We start from the raw sequence: 19,903 nt of genomic DNA, 5'->3' as shown, positions 1-19,903 counted from the left end.
TGGAATTACTGGATCATATGGTATTTCTATTTTTCATTTTTTTGAGGAACCTCTATACTATATTGCACAGTGACTGCACCACTTTAAATTGGCACCAGCAGTGCATGAGGGTTCCCTTTTATCCATATCCTTGCCAACACTTGTTCTTTCTTGTCTTTTAGATACTAGCCATTCTGATTAGTGTCAGGTGATCTCATTGTGATTTTGATTTGCATTTCCCTGGTGATTAGTGATGTTGAACATCTTTTCATGGGTTTCTTGGCGATCTGTATATCTTCTTTGGAAAAATACCTATTCTGATCTGCCCGTTTTTGATTGGATTTTTTTGGTATTGAATTTTGTTCTTTGTGTATTTAGGATATTAAATCCTTATTATATACATCATTTGTGGCATGTGTTTTCTCATACTGTGTTGCCTTTTTGTTTTGTTGATGGTTTCCTTTGTGTGCAGAAGATTATTTTGCAGTAGTTCCAATATTTTTTGTTTCCTTTGCCTTAGGAGACATATCCATAAGTATGTTGCTTATGGCTTAAGGCTGATGACAAAGAAATAACTGCCCATGTTTTCATCTAGTTTTATGGTTTTATTTAGGTCTTTAATCCATTTTGAATTTATTTTTGTGTATGATAAGAAAGTGGTCCAGTTTTATTCTTTTGCACTCAGTTGTCTAGTTTTCCTAGCACCATTTATTGAAAATATTATCTTTTCTTCCATTTTATATTCTTTCCCTTATTTGCTATAGAATGCGGTTTTTTTGGTGGAGTTTTAGAGCTTAGGGTTTTCTATGTATAGTTTTAGGATTTTGTATGTATAGTTTCAAGTAATCTGCAGATAGTGACATTTATACTTCTTCCTCACCAATTTCTGACTTGTATTTCTTTTTGTTGTCTGATAGGCTAGGACTTCCAGTACTGTGGACTAGGACTTCCAGTACTGTGTTGAATGAAACTGGTGAGAGCAGACCTTTTCATCTTGTTCCTGATCTTAGAGGAAAAGCTTTCTATTATTCACCATTAAGTCTGACATTAGCTGTGGGGTTGTCGTACATGGCTTTTTTATGTTGAGGTATGTTCCCCCTGCACCCACTTTGTTGAGAGTTTTTATCATGAACAGATGCTGTTTTTTTGTCAAATGCTTTTCTTTACATCTGTTAAGATGATCATATGGTTTTTACCTTTCCTCTTGTTAATGTGATATACCACAGCGATTGGTTTGTGAATACTGAACCATCCCTGCATCCCAGGAGTAAATCAGACATGATCATGGTAAATGATCCTCTTAATGGATTGTTGAATTCAGCTTGTCAGTATTTTTTAAGAATTCTGCATCTGCGCTTATCAGAAATACAGGCTTGTTGTTTTCTTTGTAATGTCTTTAGTTTTGATAACAGGGTAATGCTGGCCACATAGAATGGATTTGGAAGTTTTCTGTCCTCTTACTTTTTGGCATATTTTGAGGAGAACAAGTATTAACTCTTAGAATTCACCTGTGAATCTAAGTGGCCCTGGACTTTGCTGGGAGTTTTTTGATTATCAGTTCGATTTCATTCCTAGTAATTAAGTCTGTTCAGATTTTCTATTTCTTACTCAGTTTTGAAAGTTTGTATATTTTAGGAATGTATATATTTATTCTAGGTTGTCCTCTTTGCTGGCATATAATTTTATAGTATTCTGTTCTAATCTTTTGTATTTCTGTGATGTCGATTGTTATTTCCCCACTTTTGTTTTTGATTTTACTTGTGTCCTTCCTCTTTTTTTTCTTAATGAGTCTGGCTAAAAATGTATCACTTTTGTTATCTTTTCAAAGAACTAGCGCTTGGTTTTATTATTATTTTTCTTTTGGTTTTTTTAGTGTCATTTATTTGTACTTTCATCTTTATTAGTTTCTTCCTTCTACCCCTTTGGGTTTATTCTGCCCTTTTTCTAGTTCCTTGAGATGTAGAGATAGGTTATTTATTTGAAATTTTTCTTGTTTCTTGAGGTAGGCTTGTTTCACTATGCATCTCCTCCTTATAACTGCCTTCACTGTGTCCCAAAGATTTTGAACCATTGTGTTTCATTTTCATTTGTCTCCATGAATTTTTTTATTTCCTCTTTGATTTCATTGACCCATTGGTTGTTTCATAACATGTTGTTAACCTCCATGTGTTTGTTTCTTCCACTTTTATTCTTGCATTTTATTTCTAGTTTTATACTGTTGTGGTTGGAAAAGATTACTTGGTATGATTTCAGTCTTACTAAATTTAGTAAGAGTTGTTTTGTGACCTAACATGTGATCTGTTCTAGAGAATGTTATGTGCTCCCTTGAAAACAATGTATAATCTATTTTTTGGAGGTGGAATGTTCTATACATATCTTTTAAGTCTATTTGGTTTAATATGTTGTTTGAAAGACCACTGTTTTCTTATTTTTATTCTGTATAATCTACCCATTGCCGTAAGAGGGGTATTAAAGTCTCCCAGGATTGTATTACTGTCAGTCTCTCCCTTTATCTATTAACATTTGCTTTATTATTAGTGTTGCAGTGTCAGGTGCACAGATACTTATAATTGTTATATCCTCTGTTGGATTGATCCCTTTATTATCATTTAATGCCCCTTTTTGTCTCTTGTTACAGTCTTTGTTTTAAAGTCAGTTTTTATTGACTTAATTATTGCTACCCAGGCTTGCTTTTTCTTACCCCCACCATGTCAGTTTGCATAGTGTATCTTTTTCCATCCCTTCACTTTCAGTCTGTATGTTTCTTTAGTACTGAGATAAGTCTCTCGTAAACTGCACATAGATGAGTCCTTTTTTTTTTTTTTTAAGACTTTATTCATGAGAGCTACACAGAGGTAGAGATATAGGCAGAGGGAGGAGGCGGCTTCCTGTATGGAGCCTGATGCTGGAACTCAATCCCAGAGCACTGAGCCTACCCAGGTGCCCTGTGATGGGTGTTTTTTTTTTTTTTTAAATCTAGTCTGTCACCCTATATCTTTTGATTAGAACACTTAGACCATTTCATTTAAAGTAATTATTGACATAATATGTTCTTTTTGCCATTTTGTCACTCTTATAGTTCTTCTCCATGCTTCTCTTGGTCTCTTGCTCTTATTCCTTGTGATCAATCACTTTAGTATTCTGCTTAGCTTTGTTTTTTTGTGTGTATCTATTACAGATTTTAGGTTTGTGGTTGCCGTATGGTTCCCATATGACATCCTAAGAACCTAGCAGTCTTTTTTTTTTTTTTTTTTTTAGAACTTAGCAGTCTTATATTAAGTTGTCACTTAAGTTCAAACACATGCTTAAAGAAATTCATTTTTATTTCCCCCTGCACATTTTCTGTGTGTGTTGTTATATTTTATATCTTTTTTTAAAAGATTTTATTTATTCGAGAGAGAGAGAGAGAGAGAGAGAGAGGCAAAGGGAGAAGCAGGCTCCATGTAGGGAGCCTGACATGGGACTTGATCCCGGGTCTCCAGGACCACGCTGAAGGCGGCGCTAAACCGCTAAGCCACCTGGGCTGCCTATTTTATATCTTTTTAATCTGCGAGTCCCTTTAGCTGATTTTTAGATATAACTGACTACTACTTCTGGCTTTAAAGTCTTCAAACTCACTTTATAAGTGTTTGCTGAACTACCTTAATGTTTGCTTTTATTCATGAAAGTTTTTCTTTTTTTTTTTTTTTGAAAGTTTTTCATTTTATAGTTTTCTTCTAATTTGGACCTCTTCTTTTCTCCTCAAAAAAAAAAAAAACAACCAATCATTTCATTATTTCTTGTAAATAAGAGAAATCACCTCTAATGGTGATGAACTTTTTAAACTTTTGTTTGTCTCGAAAACTCATCAATTCTGAATGATAACCTTGCTGGGTAGGATATTTAGGTTCTAAGTTTTTACAACATTAAGCACTTTGAAAATGTCATACTGTTCCCTTCCGGCCTATATAGTTTCTGCAGGGAAATCAACTGATAGTATTGGATTTCCTTTGTATGTATAACTCATTGCTTCTCTCTGGTTTTAAACTTCTTTATTTTTAATCTTTGACATTTTAATTATTTTGTGGTGTGGAGTTCTTGGATTCATCTTAATTAGTACTTCTCTGCACTTCTTGAACCTAGATGTCTCTTTCCTTCCCCAGGTAAGGGAGGTTTTCATCTATTATTTCTTCAGATAACTCATCTGGCCCCCTCCCCTTCTTCTTGTGGGATGCTTATAATGCAAATGTTTTTTCACTTGATATTGTCCAAGAGATCCCTTAACCTCTCCCCTCTTTTTTTTTTTTCTTTTTACTGTTCGCTTTGGGTGCTTTCCATTACCCTCTTTTCCATATTACTGATCTCTTGTTTTCCATCCTCTAATGTCTTGATTCCCTTCAGTTTATTTTTCATTTCATTTATTGTGTTCTTCAAATCTGATTGATTCTTTTTAATTTTGTATTTTTGTTCAAGTTCTCATCGAGTTTATTCACTCTACTGTCCAGTCCCATGGGCTTTATGTCCATAATTTTGAAGTATTTGTCAGGCGTATTTCTTATTTCCATTCTAATTAGGTTTCTGAGGTTTTGGCTTTGTTTGAAGCAGATTCCTTTGTTCCTCCTTCTTGCTTTACCTTGTTTGTTGCTGTTAATTATGTGCAACAACTACTTTTTAAAAGTAGAATGATATTGTATCTAATTGTCCTTTGTGGAGAATGTGTGTCTGTTGACTTGAGCTGGCTTTCTGACTATGTGGATGTCGTGGGCTTGGGTCCTGGGGCACTTCATGGTAGGGCCACTTTGGGGGGATATACAGAGCCAAAGCGGGTACAGGCTGGGATAGTCTGATAGCTCTCCATGTAGACTGCACCCAGGCCAGACAACTGGTGCTATAGTGGGTTTTGTCTGGAGGCAATCCCAGGGTACTTGCCTGGTAAGACAGCTAAAGTTGAAGAGGTTTCATTCTGGGCAGTCTTGGAGCCCTCCATGGAGCTAGTGCCCTGGCAAAACAGCTTCATCTTAAATGAGTATGGGCCAGGGTGGGTTAGGGACTTTCCACACAGAGGGTACCATGGGAGAACAGCTGATGGTGAAATGAGTGCAAGCCAGGGCTTCCCCAGACCCTTTGTGTAGGTGAGCTAATTTGGTAGGTCCTGGGCTGCTTTAAGCTGGGGGTATCCTGGCAAATTATCTGGAGGTGAAGTGGTGGGGGACTGGATTACTCTAGGGTGCTTTGCACCTATGTCAGTGAGTTAGCTGTTGTGAAAACTGACCATGGATATTCTGGTGTGTTACACTGGAGCCACTTTCATGGACACTGTGTTGGTTTGGGCTAGGGACCTAGTGCTCGTTGAGATGGTAGGCCAGCTATGGTTCCCAGACCCTGCTCCCATCTGTGCTCTCAAGGTGGAGGGGGAAGATAAACAGTGATGCTGACCAGTGCCTGAGAACCAGAGAATTGCAGCAGCTCCCACAGTGTTTGGCAGAGTTCTGGGGCTGGATCTTTTATATTCTAGTTACCCTTTGAAACCTCGTAATTTTTTCTGTATCCCAGGGCAGACAAATCTGTTCATGGTCATTCAGCACAGTCTCTTTCCACTGTAGTTCTGTCGGGATTAGGGGTTCACTTCGTGACTGTCTCTCTCTCTTGCCTTTCTGTATGTGGTACATGTTTTGCTGTGCAGAAGCTGTTCAGTTAGCCTGGTGTTGTTGTTTAGGAGTAAATGCTTTATAAATAGGTGTAGATTTGGTGTGTCCATGAAAGAGGTGAGTTCAGGGTCCTCATATGTGGCAACCTTGGATTGGAACCTCTTTATTTTGATATACAGGTTTCATATGGTTTGGTTTGGTTTAGTTGGCTAAGCAAGATTATATTTTGTAGCATAACAACAGATTCTTTTTTTTTTTTTTTTTTTTTAATTTATTTATTTATAATAGTCACAGAGAGAGAGAGAGAGAGAGGCAGAGACACAGGCAGAGGGAGAAGCAGGCTCCATGCACCGGGAGCCCGACGTGGGATTCGATCCCGGGTCTCCAGGATCGCGCCCTGGGCCAAAGGCAGGCGCCAAACCGCTGCGCCACCCAGGGATCCCAACAACAGATTCTTTTACATTACATGAAAACAATTTTGTGTGAGGTAATGCCATTCCAGATCACTAGGTTATTTTGTTTTCCAGGAAATAACAGTACAACAACTAATGTCTCATTTGGACTCCATCAGGAAAGACATGGTAATCCTAGAGAAAAGTGAATTTGCAAATCTAAGAGCAGAAAATCAGGTGATACAAGTTTTAATTTATTACTAATAAAATAATGATTTTATGTGGTCATTCAGTTACCAAGTTTTTAGGTCAAAGTATACACATGCTTAACCATACTAATGTTTCTATGTATAAATCATAGTTTCTTGACCAGAGTTAAGAGTTGTGCCTTACACATGTAAAAATCATGTGGAAGGGAAAATCTTTGAGCTGTCTAAATGTTATATAAAATTTCTAGTACATTTTATATGTTCTTAGAATTTAAAGCAATGTGACATTTTCCATTTTAAATGATTCTGTACTAATTTTTTGTCAGTTAAAAGAAAACTTTCTGTATTTCAGTTGGAATTTTGTTCGCTAGCTTAACTATTTTTAAATTTAGATTATCAGTCATGGTTTAAAAGTAGAATAAATAGATAAAATAAAACTAGAACAAATACTTTCTTTACTTTTTTACTATCCATAATTTCTGAATATGATGAAGTATTTTCTGAATATGATGAAATATTATTTCCTTTTTTATCTAGTTTTAGTTAATGTTTGATTAGAAATCTGTAGAGGTTGTCTGGCTTTTACTACTGCAAGGTTTCAGATTTATTGAATAAATCATGCTGTAGGTATTTGGTATAAATGGCAATTGAATGTGATTTTTCTTATACCTAGAAAATGAAAACTGAATTGGAACAAGTTAAGCAGCAACTGATAGTAAGTTTAAGTATTTTTCTCACTTTCAAATAGTTTATTAATTTCTAAACATTATGAGATTGCTTTTTTAATATTTTTATTTTCTTTAAAGAATGAAACCAGTCAAATTAGAGCAGACAATAAACTGGACATCAACCTAGAAAGGAGCAGGGTAACTGATATGGTAATGTGCTTTCTTGGTAACTTCTTTTTAGTTCCTTCTAGTCTTTTTTATTTTCTTTTTTTTAAGATTTATTTATTTATTTGGGGGAAAAAAAGTGTGAGCAGGGGGAGGATCAGAGGGAGAGGGAGAATCCTAAGCCAACTCCATGAAGTACGGAACCCAGAGCCCAACATGGGGCTTGATCCAACAAGTCCAAGATCATGACCTGAGATAAAACCAAGAGTCAGAGACTTAACTGACCTAGCCACCCAGGTGCCCCACCTTTTTTAAATTTTTTTTTTTAACCTGCTTCATTATATCCTTTAGTTTACAGATCAAGAAAAGAAACTTATGGAAGCAACCACAGAATTTACCAGAAAGGTAAACTAGTATGTAAAAATTTCTTTTATGCCACTTTCATGCCCTGTGTAACTGCTCTTATGTGTGGTACCTGAATTGTCATCTCTGTCAGAAACAAGCTTTCCAGGTAACATATTTTATAACTTAATTATTTTTATATACAAAATAACTATTTTTTGAAATAAAAGGATTCACCATTAGTGTTTAAATGAGGACAGAGGTTCAGTTACATACGTTAAAGTTTTTTAAACTAACAGTAAATAATTATTAAGTGCTTATTATATATAAGATACTGTTTTATTTGCTTTACTTCTATTAATTCTCCCTATCAGCCTCTAAAGTAGGCCCTCTTTATTCCCATTTACCAATTTGGAAATAAAGCCCAGGGAGGTTGGAGTCACAGAACTACTAAGTGGTGAAGCTGGAATGTGAACCTGGATTCTAAACTTCGTACTCCACAACTGTTTTATTTCCTCCTAATCCTGAATTGTAATCATTGTTTAATCTCTGTGGCTTGAGTAAAACCCAGCTTTTGACTCCGCCTACTTTCCTTAAAAGTGATTTGGTCTATGTTCTAATAGAAGAGACATCACCTTTTTTTTTTTTTTTTAAAGATTTATTTATTTTAGAGTGAGAGAACACAAGCCAGGGAGAGATAGAAGGAGAGGGAAGGAGGGTCTTTTTTTTTTTTTAAGATTTTATTTATTTATTCATGAGAGACACAGAGAAAGAGAGGCAGAGACACAGGCAGAGGGAGAAGCAGGCTCCATGCAGGGAGCCTGACACGGGACCGATCCTGGGTCTCCAGGATCATGCCCTGGGCCATAGGCGCTCAACCACTGAGCCACCCGGGCATCCTACGGAGGGAGTCTTAAGCAGACTCTATGCTGAGCTGAGAGCCAGAGGCAGGGCTCAATTTCACGACCCTTAGATCAGGACCTGAGCCAAAACCAAGGGTCAGTAGCTTAATTGACTGTACCACCCAGGTGCTGTGAGACATCACTCTTTGTTAATTATAATTAAATAGAAGGGAATGTCTCATTTGTCTTTCCAAGTATTCTGTTCTCTTTTCCTCTTGGCCAGATAAAAATCAAATTCTCTCAGAGCTAATTTCTGAGCTCCATGTACCATCTTAGCTCTCTACCTACCCCTTATCCCCTATACACATAGCATTTGGTGTTACCCAACAAAAGCATTTCTGCCATTCCCTTTCATATTGGTGCCAGTTGACATTATAAATGTTTTTTTTATAATTGTGCAGAAGTTTTAACTGTGGTGTCCTAAGGATTTTATACACATAAAAGTGTTCATAGGGGATCCCTGGGTGACTCAGCAGTTTGGCGCCTGCCTTTGGCCCAGGGAGTGATCCTGGAGTCCTGGGATCGAGTCCTGCGTCAGGCTCCTTGCATGGAGCCTGCTTCTCCCTCTGCCTGTGTCTTTGCCTTTCTCTCTCTCTGTCATAAATAAATAAAATCTTTACCAAAAAAAAAAAAAAAAAAAGTGTTCATAGTTCTAGTTCCTTTCCTAGTTAGTTTATTATATTTTAGGTCTCAAATTTCTTACTATGAGGCTTTTAGTAGACAGTACCCAAAATATGATAATCCAAAGAAACAAATACTAAGAAAGGATCTCCACATATCAAAAGTAGAAGGAATATTTTGTCAGTGTGTAATGTTCATATGCTTTTTCTATCACTGTGCATTACTCTTTCCCCAATTAAGACTTCGGCATTACAAAGTTAGCCCATAAATAAAGGTTTCTAATGTAAATGTTTGTGTCCATAATACACAGGAACCGAATTGGTCTCATTCTTATTTACTGCAGGATACCCAAACCAGAAGTATTATTTCTGAGACCAGTAATAAAATTGACACTGAAATTGCTTCTTTGAAAACACTGATGGAGTCTAACAAGCTTGAGACAATTCGTTACCTTGCAGGTAAGGTAATTCAGTATCTTGTTAAAATTCAGTTAAATTAATCTGAAGATCTAATTGGCTTTTTAAAGTGATTTGGGCAGCCTTTTATCTAGCAAGTAGAGGGAATGGAAGCTTGATGAAGGTTTTTATAGGAAGGAGGGTGGGCAAGAAAGTTACTAGCAGAAGAAAAGGATTGTTCTAAACAAGGTCACTTTCCTATAAGGATAAAAACAGGGAGTCTTGTACAGATTACCCTCTGGGGGAAGGGAGAGGGCCATGCGGCAGACCCATTATCCCTATTGGGACAATGCCCGACTAGTCAGTTAAGACTACATTTCTGGGAAAGTTTAAGCCTGAGTGACACCATTTTGGGCCTTTGGTTTAACGTTCCCCGATCAATCTCAGCTTACCTGAAAAATATGATCAGAATTTAAGGCTTTAGTGCTACTCTCAGTTACCACTATTTTGTTATTTTCTCTGGTATTATCGGGGAGAAAGAATGTCCTCTGCCTTTCTGGCTGGACTAGGAAATTGACATGAGACAGATTAACAAGAGAAAACAAATATGAAATTTCAAAGATATTCAGGCAACATGAGGCTTATATGACATCCTGAGCTAAGGAAAGGAGGGTAGGGGGTCTGTTGATACAAAAGGAAGGACAGCCATTTGGAAAATAAAAGTTGTGGTTACGCAAATAAGTCTCCTAAGATTCTCCTAAGATTCTTCCTAAAGAGGAATCTCAATTAATAGCTCTGTCATGATATAGGCTTTCCTTTCTGTAAATGTAAACTTTAGGCAGTTAATGGGGGATGTAATGAGCTTTTCCTCAGTCTGCTGGGTTTTAATTGCTTTTAACTCAAAGAAATGTTCATGGGCTAAGTGGCCCATCTTATGGCAGCCTGCCCTTGGCACTTCCCTGAAGTTTCACACATTTAAAGTTGAGTGTTGATAGATTTTTCCATCTTGTTGAACCAGTCTGTTAGTACTGGCAATAGATCAGCTCAGTTAAACTCTTTAGGAGGTCATGATGCATGTGGGTATATTCTCAAAGTTAGGCCTATGATTTAATTAAATGAGTAATCAGATGTTTCGTTCTGATAGAAACAAAACAATGGTTAATGACTGGATCAATATTTTTTGAGTTCTGAGGGTAGCCAGTTGTCACTTGTCGGTGTCAAGCTGAAATCATCTTCAGCTAGAGTGGGAACAAGCAGTGACAGTCTCACAGATTTTACTGGTTTATAATTCAAATGTGTCTGATCTTTTGAGAGGCCCCTAAAACAGACATGAATGTTGTCTAGATGTGAGGTAATGTGATTCTTCTGAAGGTTACATCAAGTTTTTATTTGGTTGGCAAGCCTTCAGGGAAAGGGGCAGTTTTAGGTCTCAAATGATTCCAAGGGAGAAAGGTAGGAGAAAAAATTAAAAATGCTAGTTTAGAGAGTTGTAGCCAGGCACTGGAGGAAACTAGAGATAATTCAGATCTAGTCTAGTTTTTGATGAACAGTATTAAAATCTAATACACAAGTTGCTAGGTTTTTTCCAAAATGAATGGCAGAGAAAAAAAAAAAAACGGCAGAGCCAGGCAGTAGGTTCGAGAGTGCTTTAATGGGGACCGCTCCCAGGCAAGGTTCCGTGACTCGGAGAGGTGGCCCGAGTTACAGAAGTCGCACCGGGGTTGGGGAGTGTGGGGGTGTTTAAGCCTTATTGGTTCCTAATTGCCAAATTAGGCAAGGGAACACCGTGTCCCTAGGTGATTGGTTGGGGGTGGGGATAGTACAGATGATGGGGGTGGTCCCTGGATGGAAAGTCCTGGATGGAAAGTTTCGGTTTCTTGTCTAGGCTTCGATTTACTGGAGATGATGTGGTGGTCATGGCTGCTTTGGCGGGAAGATCAGCCATTTTGACCAATATGAGATGTCCGCCATTTTGGGTGCCCCTCTCAGCCAACCCAACACAAGTGTGTTTTTCTTTCTATAATGTCTGTTTCTAGCAAAGATAGCCAAATTGACACTAGTTGGTTTGCAAAATAAGTTTAGTTTTAAAAGAACTTGGTTTGATTAAGTTACATAAGTGCAGCAGGAATAGCAGTTGACCATATAGGCTCTTTAAACCTGCTATGCTGAAGCTATTCATAAGGAATTTCCAGGTTAACAAAGCTAGAGGCCAAGCCAACTACTTGCCATCAGACTTCACCTGAAGTACCTATAGATTTGGGTGAATTCTTCTCAAGAAATGATCTTCATTACTTACCTGGTAAAGCTGCTGGGAACTCTGTAGGCAATGTTAGGCTAATATTTCCAAGGGGGCTTTATAGGCTTCAGTGAAGTCCTTAACACTGTCTGGTCCCATCTGAGTCTATGTAAATCTGTCTAAAAAGCCTTAATACTACTACCAATTTTCCCATTGTGTCCTGTTACAAGGAGAATATACTGTTATTTAAATTATGCAAACATACTTCCTTGAAAATAGAACACTTACTGGGTTTCTGAATGCTGGAGGGATAGGATAAAGAGAAAAAGAAAAATGTTTGCTGTGAATCAGCTTAAGAATATGGAAAAAAACATTTTAAAACAGTGTTTCAAAGTTGTAAAAATAATTCTCCATTCAGTCCGATTTTTTAATTCTTGTTCTGCTTGAATCTGCTTTTTTAACTAGTTCAGAAATTCTTACCTGGTTCAGTTTTATGATCTTGAGTCTCACTGAAGACATTTGTATTAGCATCAGAGTGAAATAGTAACATAATAAGACTTATACCAAATTCTCACAAAATCTTTTAAATTTTAGATTATGGTCCAAAAACTTCAGAATTTGATTTTTTGAAGTATATCAAAATATATTTTAAAAGTTTGAACATTTGATTAAATAGGATCACAAATTATTATGAAATAGTATTTAATTATTTAACCAAAATGACAATAAAATATTTCAAAGGGAAATAAAAATGGTTCCATCATTGTGAACAAAATGTAGCTTTTTATATTATGACTCAACCAAAGAATCTGTCATCTGTGCTTTAAATGTAAAGAAAGGCTTTGTTGATAATTTCTTATTAGAGCAGACCAATAGTTTAAGAAAATTCTGTCCTTTTAACAAAGAGAAAACAAACTTATTTACTTACTTACATTCATTCACATCTTCTCCAGTACTGACCACACATAAAATTCTTGTCGAAAATTATTGTTCCATAAACCTACAACTTCTTTACATTCAGATTTTGTCCTAAATTTTCCCTCTTTTAAATAATCATCCTCACTTTAGGACAAAATTATTTTCTTTTCCTTCAGCAAAACTGTATTTTGTCAATCTGAAAAAAAACCAAAGTAGGTTAGTAAATGCTTTTTTTTTTCGTCTTAATGAGGGCTATAGCCTGGGAGAGTCCTTCCACATCATAGATACAAAAGGGAGGGTGTCTATGTGCTTGTAAGCAGTTCTGTATAACCTGTTACGGTCCTTAAAATTAAGGTTTATTGATTTCCATAAAGACATAAAGACCCTTAGGTCATCTTAATATGTTTCTATCATATCTGATTTGAAAATATTGCTGAACTAGTCTTCTGCTTCTACCTGTTTGATTTCTCCTTGAGGTCACTTGAGACCTCAGGTCAGAGATGGCCAACATTGGCTGCAGTTTTAGTGTACGATCTCTTTACCCAAAATACCTATCTTACTCTTCCCTACATACAGAGTTGTTTCCCTTATTTCCATCTGTCTTAATTACATTTATTACTTTCCTTAAGTCTTAGAAACTTTAATTTCTAGTGAAAACTAAGTAGTAAGCAATTGTGAAGTGTTTTGTGAATATATTTCATAATTTCTAGAAACATGCTTCATAGTAAAGCACAAAACGGTTTCTCTGTAATAAAAGTAGAGAATTTCCAAAGTAAGCACTAGACATAAGATAAATTCATTAAGTAATCTAGATACACTTAATTCATTATTTAATTTAGCAAAACAGTGAAGTTTCTGAAGTCTCAGGTTACCAAAGATTTTGGAAGCAATTAAAACTTTACATGCAATGGGGATCCCTGGGTGGCTCAGCGGTTTAGCGCCTGCCTTCGGGGTAGGGTGTGATCCTGGAGTCCCGGGATTGAGTCCCACATCAGGCTCTCTGCATGGAGCCTGCTTCTCCCTCTGCCTGTGTCTCTGCCTCTCTCTCTCTCTCTCTCTCTCTCATGAATAAATAAAATCTTAAAAAAAAAAAAAAAACTTCATATACAAACCTTTTTTTATGTTATTTACTTTTTAACAATCATGTTTAGACTACCCACAAAACTTCCTGAGGCAGTAAAGTCAACCACTGTGCTAAATTTATTTTCTGATAAGTTTTGCAAAGGAGATAACATGAGCTTATTTAACTCTTGCATAACAGACATGTCTTTAACCAACATCTTTAAATTAGCTTTAATACTAAATAATCAAATGAACTTGAAAAATATTTGGGTTAGTTTCTAGCTTTCTGGGTTTTAGAATACCCAGTCCTTACAAGCACTTGCCTTCAAACCAAGTAAAATAGAGCTTTTAAAATTTTAGTATTACCGTCTAGTATATAGACAAATATACAGACAAGATGCAAATAAAACTCTTATAACTTTTGTTTTTACTCATACTTGTTCAGATACTTCTCCCTAATATTTATATGTCAAAGAATAGCTCTTATGTCCTAGAGATGATGGGGGTAGAAAATATACATCCCAAAGATATGGAGAGATTATCCAAGTTTTCTCTAAGGTGGAGATAGACCTATCTGCTTGTTATTGAAGGTGCCAGAATCTGGGCACCATAGCCATTTTAGAAATAATGCATTTTTAATTTTCAGTCACAGGCAATTGTGGGCTCTATTTACATTTTGAAGACATGATAATTTCAAGGGACAGTGAAAGAATGCAAAACAAATTTTCTTAAGTGCAGGACAATTTTGGCCCAATATTCTGATCTTTTATAATATCTACAGACATTGTGAGAGGTATAGGTGGGCTTTGATTTTTTTCTAGAGTTGGATTTCTAGTTTTAGAGAGATTTGTAAGATAAAGACAGTTGTTACTAATTCCCACAGAATTGGATTATGGCCTGAATATCAAGGGCTTGGCCTTTTTTTGCTAACTAAATTTGCTTTATATCCGATTTTTTTTTATTTATTTATTTTTAAAGATTTTATTTATTTATTCATGAGAGACAATAAGAGAGAGGCAGAGACACAGGCACGGGGAGGAGAAGCAGGTTTCATGAGGAGAGCCCGGTGTGGGACTCAATCCTGGGACTCCAGGATCACCCCCTGGGCTGAAGGCAGGTGCTAAACCGCTGAGCCACCCAGGGATCCCCTATATCAGATTTTTAATTAAAACTGGGATCAAAAGTTTTATGCCTTTGTAAAATCTTTCTAAAGCACTCTAACAGGGCAGCCCGGGTGGCTCAGCGGTTTAGTGCCACCTTCAGCCCAGGGCATGATCCTGGAGACCCAGGATCGGGATCGATTCCCACGTCAGGCTCCCTACATGGAGACTGCTTCTCCCTCTGTCTGTGTCTCTGCCTCTCTCGCTCCTCTCTCTGTGTATTCTCATGTATAAATAAAATCAGAAAGAAAGAAAGAAAGAAAGAAAGAAAGAAAGAAAGAAAGAAAGAAAGAAAGAAAGAAAGAAAGAAAGAAAGAAAGAAAGAAAGAAAGAAAGAAAGAAAGAAAGAAAGAAAGAAAGAAAGAAAGAAAGAAAGAAAGAAAGAAAGAAAGAAAGAGAAAGAGAAAAAGAAAAAAAAGGAAGGAAGGAAGGAAGGAAGGAAGAAAAAGGAAAGAAAGAAAGAAAGAGAAAGAGGAGAGAGAGAGAGAGAAAGAAAGAGAAAGAGAAAGAAAAGAGAGAGAGAAAGAAAGAAAAAAGAGAGAGAGAAAGAAAGAAAGAAAGAAAGAAAGAAGAGAGAGAGAAAGAAAGAAAAGAAAGAGAGAGAGAAAGAAAAGAAAGAGAGAAGAGAAAGAAAGAAAGAAAAAGAAAAAGAAAGGAAGGAAGAAAAGAAGAAAGAACTTTAACAAAAGCCTTTTTTGGGGGGTGAACAGTTCAGCCTTGGTTTTTCTGTTAGTCCCTGACTATTGGCCTTTTGCAAACCATTTGTAGGAAGGTCCAGGAGAAGTTTTGGTCATTGTTCTTGTCTGAAGCGGGGGCTGTGAATAGTCACTAATCTTTTTAATTCTTCTCTAAATTTGGTAGTCTTCTAAAAGTAGGGTAAAAGGGCTTTATAAAATATTTTCTGAAAATAAAATAAAATAAATAAAATAAATAAAATAAATAAAATAAATAAAATAAATAAAATAAAATAAAATAAATAAAATAAAATAAAATAAAATAAAATAAAATAAATAAAATATTTTCTGCTGTCCAGGGAACACGATTCCTGTTGTGGCATATGGTTTAAGATCTGCTTGTAAAGGACATTACATAGGAATGCCTGAAGCTAACAGACCCTGATTACAGAGCCCTGGAAGATAGAAGCAAAGAGAGCCTGACTGCCAGTCTTGGGTCCTTTTGTTAACATTCATTGTCTGGTTTCAGCATTTATTAGGAACTTTTAACCTAGACATTAGGCCAGAGTTTTCTGTGAATCCTGTAGGGAAATGGAAGTTAAAACAAGCAGTTAAGAAGGGGCATTTAATGTTGGATGTGGATATTGATTTTTTGTCTGAAGTCTGATTTCTCTTCATCTTATCAGGAGAGTCCCTAAGGTGATAGCTATTATAGTAATACAATTGAGAGCTCTCTATAAAATATTTTTAAAATATAATCAATTTAAGGGATCCATTGTCTAGGCATTGACAAATAAGATCTATCAGTAGTAACTCAAATCAAAGCCTTTTAAATGACTTAACCAAAGCTACAAGAGGCATCCAGAGAAGAGTGTAGATAATGTAGCCCTCGTGATCCAAAAGTTTACTCCCAAAATTAATCTAAGGAAGCAAAGTCTTCATTGCACAGGTTGTAAGGATAATGCAATGAAAACAGTGTCTCTAATCTCCCACAAAAATGTGAGACAAATGTGAGACTCCTCCTGTCACAAACCCACTAATCTGTGACACCAGCCAAGTGCCACTTAGGAATGGGACTTTCCAGCACTAACAAGCAACAAAGGTCCCTATGGCCTGGGACCTCTCATAAAAAAGTCTGCTGAGAGCTTGGCTGGACAGAGTGACTCAGAGCCTATCTATTCTACTGGTCATCAAGGTGTACCCTGGTAAGTGCACCCTCTGGGTAGTAGAATAAAAAGAATATTCTCAGTGGTCATAAAGCCAAGCTCTTAGGACATAAAATAAGACAAAAGGAAAACAATCATCCAGTTTTTTCTTGTAGCTAAGCCTTGGGTCTCTTGGAGCTACCTGTAATACCTGGGAGGTTATGGTGTGGATTGTGAGGATTGTGTGTTTTACAGTGTACTTACTGCCCAGAAATTTTCTTGAAGTTGACAAGTGACCTGTGTGAATCTAGCCTATTAGTGACCAACCTTTTTTTTTTTTAACTTTTCTTTTTAATTTTTTATTTATTTATGATAGTCACACACAGAGAGAGAGAGAGGGCAGAGACACAGGCAGAGGGAGAAGCAGGTTCCATGTACCGGGAGCCTGACGTGGGATTCGATCCCGGGTCTCCAGGATCGTGCCCTGGGCCAAAGGCAGGCACCAAACCGCTGAGCCACCCAGGGATCCCGTGACCAACTTATCTTAACTAGGTGTAGCAAGTGCTTAACAGCTTTCAAGTGCCAAACTCATGCCCACCAATTTTGTGGGTTTGGCTTCCAAGATGTGTTCCTTAGCAACAGTTTTTACTTCATGTATGACAAATGACATAAGAGACACAGGAAAACAAAGGATGAAATAGATCGGTAACCAAGGAGTACTCTACCAAATTTACCAAGAATCACTAAGCACTAGTCAAAATCACGTTAAGTCAGAGACTCTAGAAGGAATCACCTTTTTAAGCCAAGCAACCTGTTCTTTGATCTTCTGTAACTGAGTTTCAATTTACCCAGAAGTGTTACTCTAGGCACAGCAAATGTTCACATCACAGACACAGCTTTACTCAGCTAAAAGATAATCAAAAGCTATTCTATTATCAAGGACAAGTTTGGTTACAGAATCTAAAGATCTTTGTTGGGCTGCTATTTCTTTAGCAGTAGATTTTGTAATAATTTAAGAATTAAGGAAAAGTTATTGATCATAGCCTCATTTACATTTATCCGTAAACCAGGAAATAGAGATCTGCCCAAAGGAGTGAATCCTGAATCAGAAAAGCATCCTGGCATAAGTCCTTTAAATTTAGCGGAGTTGAAACAATTAAATACCTTATTTTGCTTATGAAAAGTTAAAGGCACAGTTAGATTTTCTCCTGCCCTGAAGTAAAAGGTTGTCTCAATTCCAGAGGTTACCCCACATTAGCAGTGACCTGAGAGATATAGGTGAGTGTGTATTTATTTCTTCCCAGGCCAATACAGAGTAAAGGAAAAGAGGAAAAAGCTTTTATGTTTACTTGGAATGTGAAGTCTTGATATGTCATCCTGGGCAGAAGCATTCTACCTGGATGTCAGCTACTTCTCTTTACCGTCAATTTGATTTTGGGGTCTCCAGCATCTTCTAGTTTTGCAGCAGTGTCCGTGGCCAGGAGTACTTGGTAAGGAAGGTCTCTTCCACCAGGGCTCAAGGCTGTCTTCCCCTGGTGATGTCTGTAGAATACCTAGTCACCAGACTACAGATTGTGACTGACAGTTTCCTTTGAATTAGGATCTAGGAGGCCTTCTTGAACCTGTTGACAACAGGCTTGACCTTAAGACATTAGAAACTTCCTATAGCTTGTCATACCAGCATGAGACAACAGTGAATCAATGGAAGGTTGTATACTAATAGAATTCCAAGAATTTGCAAGATTTTCATAAGCTCTTAAGATATGCACAATGAAGTGGGTTTAACCTAGAGCATTGATCACTACAGAAGAGACCATGGAAGGTAATACTCCAATGAGAAATATTTTCTACATTTTTTTTCACTGTGAGGCATAAGCCTCGCAGCTGGAAAAGGCTCCAGAAAATGCATATAAGAGAACACTGATAACCCGTACAAAAATGATAGCTGAAGTCTGGCAGCAGGTATTGAGAGGGTCCAGAAGGAGGTCTGAAGCCTCTGGGAACAATTTTTCCAGGATTATGCACCAAACAGGTCAGGCCTTGCTGGTAGTCTGTTTTTGTAGTCTTTTACACAAGTCTTCACACTGAAGTCTATTCATAATTTGAATCACCTTAAACGTACTATGGTGGGTGAAAGTATTAAAAAAAAAGAAAAGAAAAACAGAAAATGGAGTTTGTCAGAGAGCCAGGAAGAACCAAGCTGCTGTCTTAGGTTTTCCGATAGTGTGACTCTTATTTACAGCCACTGCTTACAGATCGCATCTTAATTTTTCTGATTCGGGAGCACACTGTTGCCATGTTAAAAGGACCTTAGGATGACAAAAGTCTGGCAGTGAGGGGCCATTTTTGCAGAAGCAGAATAGACTTCCTCCACATTTGCTTCATCTCACAAATGTAAAGGCAGCTTAGTATTATTTGACAAAGCTTTCCATGTAATTTGCATGTCAGATAAGCCTGATTGGTATAACAAATCCTTTGGAATATATCAAAAAGCCTTCATTTAGAATTTGATCTGGAGAAATGTCAAAATACCAGGAAAAGGTTTTTAAAACACTTGCTGGACAGGATCACAAATTATTATGAAATTCAAATATGAAAGGTAAAGAAATTTAGTGTCTATCAAAAGCAAATTAACAGTCTAAGAAAACTTTGTCCTTTTTAGAGGGAATACCAATTTCTAATTTTGTACTAGGTGACTTTTGATACTAAAACTTTAACTAAATTTAAGGTTCCTTATCCGCAAACTTTTTACAGTTTTTTTTGCCTACATTCTGATTTTGTCTGTTTTTTCCTCTTTAGAAAACCAGCCTCACTTTGGACAAAATTACTCTTTCTCCTCAACAAAAGATAATCTCCATTTCTCATGTTTTTGTTTTTACGAAAACACATCCTACTTTCCTGGCATAGGGAAATTTTTCCCTTATTATTTTTAGTAACATTAATTACATATATTAATTAGAATTCTTAACCCTTAGAAACCTTAATTTCCAGTGAAAACTAAGTAAGCAATTGTAAATATACCAGTTTTAAATTTGAAAATTCATGAATACATTTCAAAATTTTTTGAATTATATACCTTTTAAAATTTTCTAATGTAGCTTTAATAATATCCAAATGTTTTTTTAGTTTCCCTGTAGTAGTAAACCGAAAGTAGTCCTATGTAAAACCTATGTAAACCATAGTAAACCTATGTTTTAGTAATTAATGTTTTAGTATTTTGTCTTATTTAAAAATGATCTAGATATTTAATGGATTTAACTTATTAGCTAAATTTTAAGGTTTCAGATTACCAAAAGGATTTGGAGAAACTTTTTAAAATTTTACTCTACTTGTTCTTTAAAATTATATTTAAGTTATTTATGAAAACTTCATTAAAACTTTAGGCAAAGTCAGCCATTATCCTAAACT

At 36.5% G+C, this 19,903-nt stretch overlaps 1 protein-coding gene across 3 annotated transcripts in view; it reads left to right on the top strand.

Moving 5' to 3' along the window:
* The window catches only part of CCDC90B (coiled-coil domain containing 90B), a 51,555-nt gene that overhangs the window by 24,708 nt on the left and 6,944 nt on the right, over positions 1-19,903 (top strand). For 2 of the 3 annotated variants that reach the window (XM_041730214.1, XM_041730216.1), the window contains 5 exons: positions 6,134-6,235; positions 6,881-6,922; positions 7,014-7,085; positions 7,392-7,445; positions 9,249-9,363. In XM_041730214.1, coding sequence (XP_041586148.1) covers positions 6,134-6,235; positions 6,881-6,922; positions 7,014-7,085; positions 7,392-7,445; positions 9,249-9,363 — 385 coding nt within the window. The remainder of the gene's footprint in view (positions 1-6,133; positions 6,236-6,880; positions 6,923-7,013; positions 7,086-7,391; positions 7,446-9,248; positions 9,364-19,903) is intronic. The other variant, XM_041730215.1, reaches the window with a different exon arrangement.

This window comes from Vulpes lagopus, chromosome 15 (assembly GCF_018345385.1).
Source record: "Vulpes lagopus strain Blue_001 chromosome 15, ASM1834538v1, whole genome shotgun sequence".
In the NCBI taxonomy this organism is placed as follows: Eukaryota; Metazoa; Chordata; class Mammalia; order Carnivora; family Canidae; genus Vulpes; species Vulpes lagopus.
Note: the sequence above shows the minus strand (reverse complement) of the source record. Positions and strands in the feature narration are given on the sequence as shown.